This window comes from Bison bison, unplaced genomic scaffold (genome assembly GCF_000754665.1).
Source record: "Bison bison bison isolate TAMUID 2011002044 unplaced genomic scaffold, Bison_UMD1.0 scf7180017864331, whole genome shotgun sequence".
NCBI classification, from domain to species: Eukaryota; Metazoa; Chordata; class Mammalia; order Artiodactyla; family Bovidae; genus Bison; species Bison bison.
In genome coordinates, this window is record NW_011494903.1 from 3,484,632 (window position 1) to 3,491,783 (window position 7,152).

Consider the following 7,152-nt stretch of genomic DNA (forward strand, 5'->3'; position numbering starts at 1 on the left):
GACTGGTTTCAAATAGGAAAAGGAGTACATCAAGGCTGTATATTGTCACCCTGCTTATTTAACTTATATGCAGAGTACATCATGAGAAACGCTGGGCTGGAAGAAGCACAAGCTGGAATCAAGATTGCCAGGAGAAATATCAATAACCTCAGATATGCAGATGACATCACCCTTATGGCAGAAAGTGAAGAGGAACTCAAAAGCCTCTTGATGAAAGTGAAAGAGGAGAGTGAAAAAGTTGGCTTAAATCTCAACATTCAGAAAACTAAGATCATGGCATCTGGTCCCATCACTTCATGGGAAATACATGGGGAAACAGTGGAAACAGTGGCCAACTTTATTTTGGGGAGCTCCAAAATCACTGCAGATGGCGATTGCAGCAATGAAATTATAAGACGCTTACTCCTTGGAAGGAAAGTTATGACCAATCTAAACAGCATATTAAAAAGCAGAGACATTACTTTGCCAACAAAGGTCCATCTAGTCAAGGCTACGGTTTTTCCAGCAGTCATGTATGAATGTGAGAGTTGGACTGTGAAGAAAGCTGAGCGCCAAAGAATTGATGCTTTTGAACTGTGGTGTTGGAGAAGACTCTTGAGAGTCCCTTGAACTGCAAGGAGATCCAACCAGTCCATCCCAAAGGAGATCAGTCTTGGATGTTTATCGGAAGGACTGGTGAAGCTGAAATTCCAATGCTTTGGCCACCTGATACAAAGAGCTAACTCATTTGAAAAGATCCTGATGCAGGGAAAGATTGAGGGCAGGAGGAGAAGGGGACGACAGAGGATGAGATGGTTGGATGGCATCACTGACTCAATGGACATGGTTTTGAATGAACTCCGGGAGTTGATGATGGACAGGGAGGCCTGGCATGCTGCGGTTCATGGGGTCGCAAAGAGTCAGACACGACTGAGCGACTGAACTGAACTGAAGGCAGAGAAGATGATCTTTTGAAGATAATAGAGAACTATATTCATTATCTACTGTTACCTTTCAAATTATCCTGAAATTTAACAGTTAAAAGGGGTGTGGTTTGGCTAGGTACCTTAGTTGAGGATGACTCACGAGGTTTCAGGCAATCTGCTCTTTCCAGGTTCCTTTTGTCAATTAGTGAGAGATGCCCTTAATAATAATAGTAAGTAATGTATGGTTTTATTCTTTATTTGTACATACAAACTTTTAGTGAAACTTTTAATAATCTTTTCTCTTTAGTTTTTATTTCTCTCTCCAAACCTCCTCAGTTTGAACTATGGAGTATTTTCTGAGGTGTTCTATCTCTTCCATTCCCAGGGCCAGAAGTAATGTTTATTTCTATTCAGGAAGCATCAGTTGATAAGTTTTTAAACAGGATAGATTTCTCTAACCCCTACAAAGACATTCTGGAAGACACAGCCACATTTGCCTCCTCTCTGATTTCAGCTTCTCCAACATCTGTTTATTTGATTCTCATAAAGAAACTTACTTCCATCTTTGTGTCTTCCTACTTTCTGTAATCTTGCCTCTTGACCTCTCTTCAAAGGCTTTTGTCCTCTTCATAATGATCCCACTTATTGGTCCATCTCTGAATGCCTATCATTGGGCTCAGACTTATTTTTGAATGGATGGATTTGGGGCTTTTCAATCTAGCTCCTGTCTCTAGGCTTTCTGGGGGATGACCCAACCCTCACTATTTCAGGCTTTACTCACTACTACCATCCTAGCATAGTGAAACAGGACCATTCAACAGCATTCTAATTGACACCCTGACTAATATTCCTTTATACCAGCAAGCAGTCCTTCACACTGCTAAGTTGATCCTTATCGCAGGGCTGGTCCCTTTCTAGCCAATTCAGATGTAAGCACAAGAGCCTACAAATTATGCCACTCTAATCCTACAACCAGTTAGAAGACAATGAACTAGGAAGACCTTACCTTCTAGAAGAGTTAGGGAGAGAGAGTTTTCTGGTGCCATTTTGTTCAGCTTTGGCACTTCTCAGCATGGAAAACTGAGTGGAATTGTCTTCAATTGCTTCTACCAGCCTTAGATTTCAAGGCAATAGAAGTTTATTCATTTCTCTGTTAATTGAAGTATAGTTGATTAACCATGCTGGGTTAGTTTCTGGTGTACAGTAAAGTGATTCAGTTTAATATAACATATAATATTATTGCATAATATATATATGCATTAATATTTCAAGGCCAAATGTTCAAGAAAATCTTTTCCATGAATCTTTTCTTCATTTACCACAGAGAATTTGTCAAGCCCTCTTTGGCAGTGTAAAATAAAAATGAACAATTCTGCCCTGAAATCAGACTTCCTGGGTTTCATTGCTGACTGGGCCACTTCCTGGCTGTGTGATCTTGGACGCATTTTTTTTAACCTTTATCTTCTTATCTGTAAAATGGGGATAATTTGAGAAATTAAAAGATAGGAAATTAAACATTTATGTAAAAGACTTTTAGCAACTACTGACACAGAGTAAGCACTCAATACATATGTTATGTTAGCTATATTGGAACTGCATATTAAGTTTAATAAATTTTTTCTTGTCATCCACTATTCACCAGGCAATTTACTAAATGGTGAAACTATAGTCGCATGTGGGTAAGATGGGTATGGCCCCTGAATTCTAGGAGTTTACCATCTGAAGGTCTATTAAATAAGCAATTATAAAAGGGAAGAGTTTTTCATTTTGTAAGAAGAACCATGAGAGCTTATAGGAAACAGATTTGTTAGTCGGCGGGATGAGGAAACATCTCCCTAAAGAAGTGATGTTTAAGCTCAGACTTGAAATAGTAGTGGGGATTCACCAGACCAAGGGATATAGAGTACATATTTGTGTATAAGTGTGTGTAATGTTTGTGTAATGGGAAGGTGGAGGAGGCAGGGGAAGTACAGAAGTTTCCAGAAAGTAAACACAACATAAAAGAGCCCTGTGATGGGAGGAAACATAGGTGGTGCAAATGGAAAGGAGATCAGCGGGCTGGAGTATAGACAGGGAGAAACTAACTTGGAACAAGACTTTATCTCAAAGGCAGGGAAGACAAAGATTTTAAGCAGGGAAGTGACATGGTTAGGTTACTCTTCCCCTTTGCATTGAGCACTTTCCTTTAAAGAAAATTATATACATTTCAATCTTTCCCATTAGATGATAACTTTGAGTTTCTTGTCTTAGTCTTCTTGGGTTGCTATAATGAAATACCAGGGACCAGGTAGCTTTGAAACAACAGAAATTTACTGCTCACAGTCCTGGAGGCTGGGCATCTGAGATCAAAGTGCTAGTAGGGTCAGGTGAGGGCCCTCTTCTGGGTTACAGACTTCTTGCTGTATCCTGACATGGTTTCCAGGGACTAGGGAGTTCTGTGGAGTCACTTTTATAAAAGCACTAATCTTTTCATGAAGGCTCCTTCCACAGGCCCCACCTTCTATTAATAACACCATCCCACTGGGCATTAGGATTTTAACATATGACTTTAAGGGGAGACATACACGATCAGACCTCACCATTCACCGTGCATAAAAGTCACTCAATGTATGCTACTAAGTCCCCTCTGTGTCAATGACTAAAGAGATGAGTGTCTTTTTCCAGACAAGAGTTGCGGCCTGCTTCAGGGGACCTCTGGAAAGAGAGTTTAATTGTCGAGATTAACAGCTCTCCCACTGATGCCTGACAGTAACCAAGTTGGCAAAGAAAGTTCTGTTTTATTGAAGTATAGTCGAATTACAGTGTTATGTTAATTTCTGGTGAACAGAAAGCTGATTCAGATAGATATATATATATATTCTTTTTAAAATTCTTTTCTATTATAGATTACAAGATATTAAATATAGTTTCTTGTGCTATACAGTAAAATCTTGTTGATTACCTATTTTACATATAGTAGTGTGTTATCTGTTAAATCCAAGCTCCTAATTTATCCATCTCCCATCCTTTCCTCTTTGGTAGCCATAAGTTTGTTTCCTATGTCTGTGAGTCTGTTTTGTAAATAAGTTTATGTGTTTTAATTGAAAGTTTTAATTAAACAGCTAACTAAACATCTAGGTTGTTTTAGCTAAACTAGTTTAACTAAACAACAAGGCTGTTTTAACTAAACAACTAGGTTGTTTAGTTCAGTCTTTTTCGTGCAAAAATGAGCGCAGTTAAAAAAATCAAAATGTCCAAACAACATAAAAGATAATGCAAGAAAAAAAGCAAGCCTGCCACTACTCCAGAGATCTATCTATTCACAGTTCCCCTTCTCAAGGGTGAACAATCTGTGGGTTGTCTATTTTTCCAGTAATTTTCTATGCACATAGAAGTTTGTTTTTTGGGGTTTTTTTTTTCCTATTAGGCAGTGGAGTGAAAAGGTTAAGAGGCAGAACAGGGCTCAAGTCTTGAAACTTCTACTTAAATTAATTAACGTGTAAAATGCTCAAAACAGTGCCTGGTATATAAGGCTTCTAAAGCGTTAGCTTTATCATTTCTTTTCTTTCTTTTTTTAACACAAATGGGAATATATTGTACATCTGATCTGTTATGCAACTTGCTTTTTAATTATTGATATGTTAACTTTTGAAAGCTTGCTATGTTCTAAGCCCTTCGTATGCTTTATTTCATTGATTTCTCATAACAACCTTTGGGCCAGGTGTGGTGAGTATCCCTATTTTATAGACTAGGAATCAGACTGGGCACAGAGAGGTTATTGTGTAATGTTCTCAAGATTATCGAATCTGTATTTAAATACTGGCAGTCTCACTTTTGTGCCTTCACTCTTAACTTCTTTGCTCTACTCTCTTTCAAATAAATTGCCTGATTTTTGTCTTTTCCTATTTATTGTGGGTGGGTTTTTTTGTATATTTTCTCTTAGACCAAAGCTGACAAGAATTTCAGAACTGAAAATCATGAAGAAAGCATTCAGATACTCAGAACTATTATCGAAGAGAAGAAATTAAATTTTAATGCAGGTTTAACTGTAAAATATACACCTGTTGAAGCAATTGAAAAGAATAAATGTGTAGATTTAGAACATTCTGACAAAGGAAGCACCTCAAGTCCTTCCAAGTTGGCTGCTGAGGCTACGTTTCGATTTGCATATTCCAAAGATGATATTTACAGACTGTTATCGTCATATTCTGCTAAGCAGGTAAGATCAAACTTTAGTGTAGAAAATATAACGGAATATTTTGAAAACTAACCAAGCATGCTTTTTTAAGTTTAATTGTTTAGAAAAGATAGTGCTCATAAGATAAAGAAAAATAATACTCAACAAATCTTCAAATGCGTAGGTAGCTAGAGGGTCCAGAGGAAGAAAGTTAACTGGAGAAAAATCCCTTCAATTCAGTTGTAATGTGAGTGTTTGTGGTTACAAACAGAACAAGCATATTAAGAATTCAGAGCACACTTTTGGGGACTCCCCTGGCGATACAGTGGTTAAGACTTTGTGTTTCTGCTATAATGGGCACGGGTTCGATTCCTAGTTAGGGGTAGCCAAGATCCCACATGGCTGTGGTGCAGCCAAAAAAAGAGAGACGAATTCAGAACTTTCTTTTTGACTGAGATTGTGGTAGCAGACTATTTAATCTATATTCTCATCAGAATTAACTCATGCTCAGGAGTTTTTTGGTAATTCATTGCAACATCTTAGAATGATGACTACTTACTGTAAAGTGTATTTCTAAAGTAACAATGCCATGAAATTATATGCATTGCATATGAAATTGTCTGCTTACTTTGTAATCATACATTTAATTTGAGACTTTGAAAATGTGTTTGTTTTTTAATATTTAATCCAGATTTAGTGGTTTGTTTCATCTTTGGAGGGCTTCCCTGGTGGCTCAGACGGTAAAGCATCTGCCTGCAATGCGGGAGACCCGGGTTCAATTCCTGGGTCAGGAAGATCCTCTGGAGAAGGAAATGGCAATCCACTCCAGCACTCTTGCCTGGAAAATCCCATGGATGGAGGAGCCTGATAGGCTACAGTCCATGGGGTCACAAAGAGTTGGACACGACTGAGCGACTTCACTTTCAATTTTCACTTTTCACTTTCAGGCATTGGAGAAGGAAATGGCAACCCACTCCAGTGTTCTTGCCTGGAGAATCCCAGGGACAGGGGAGCCTGGTGGGCTGCCGTCTATGGGGTCGCACAGAGTCGGACATGACTGAAGCGACTTAGCAGCAGCAGCAGCAGCATAGCCTATTAACAATGTTGTGACAGTTTCAAGTGAACAGCAAGGGACTCAACCAAATATATATACATGTATCCATTCTCCCCCAAACTCCCCTGCCACATAACACTGAACAGAGTTCCATGTCCTATACACTAGGTCCTTGTTGATTATCCGTTTTAAATATAGCAGTGTATACCTGTCCATCCCAAACTCCCTAACTATCCCTTCCCTCCATCTGCCCCCAGTCCCCAGCAACAATATAACTGTTTTTTATAGGTCAGTACATTGCTTCTATTCACATGCACACTCACTCAAAGAGTGCAGTTGGAAAATCCTTGAAGTCATTCAACAACTATTTAATTGTGGACTTACTACGCAGCTAGGCACTGTTCTGGGTGCTTAGAATACATTTGTGAACCAAACTAACAAAGATTCTTATTCTCATGGAGCTGAAAGTTTAGCAGGAAAGATAGATTAAAAATAAGCATAACAGCAAAAAAGGGAAGCTATAGACTATTTAAAAAATGACAGGTGCTATAGAATAAAATGAAGAGAGAGTAGAGTAGCATAAGGCAATCAGGAGTCCTGGGCAGATGGCAGTATTTAAAAAGAAACTTAGGGGACTCCACTGGCAGTTCAGTGATTAAGCATCTGCCTTCTAATGCAAAGAACTTGGGTTCAATACCTGGTCAAGAAAATAAAATCCACATGCCACTTGGCAGCTAAGTTTGCACACTACAACTACTGATCCTGTGCACCACAACTAGAGAAGCACATTTACTGCAATGAAAACCCAGCTCAGCACAAAAAATTAAAATAAAAAATTAATAAGAAGTTTAGGATAGGCTTCACTGAGAAGATAAGATCCGAATAAAGATTTGAAGGAGAGGAAATTGTCAAATATAACTGGCAGAAGGATCTATTAAAGACAAGTCCCTAAGATGGGAACATACTTGCACATTCAGTTCAGTTCAGTTCAGTTCAGTCGCTCAGTCGTGTCTGACTCTTTGCGACCCCATGAATCG

At 38.6% G+C, this 7,152-nt stretch overlaps 1 protein-coding gene across 1 annotated transcript in view; it reads left to right on the forward strand.

Moving 5' to 3' along the window:
- Positions 1-7,152, forward strand: part of C9 (complement component 9) — a 67,311-nt gene that overhangs the window by 33,885 nt on the left and 26,274 nt on the right. Inside the window, exon 6 of the mRNA XM_010853736.1 lies at positions 4,828-5,103. Coding sequence (XP_010852038.1) covers positions 4,828-5,103 — 276 coding nt within the window. The remainder of the gene's footprint in view (positions 1-4,827; positions 5,104-7,152) is intronic.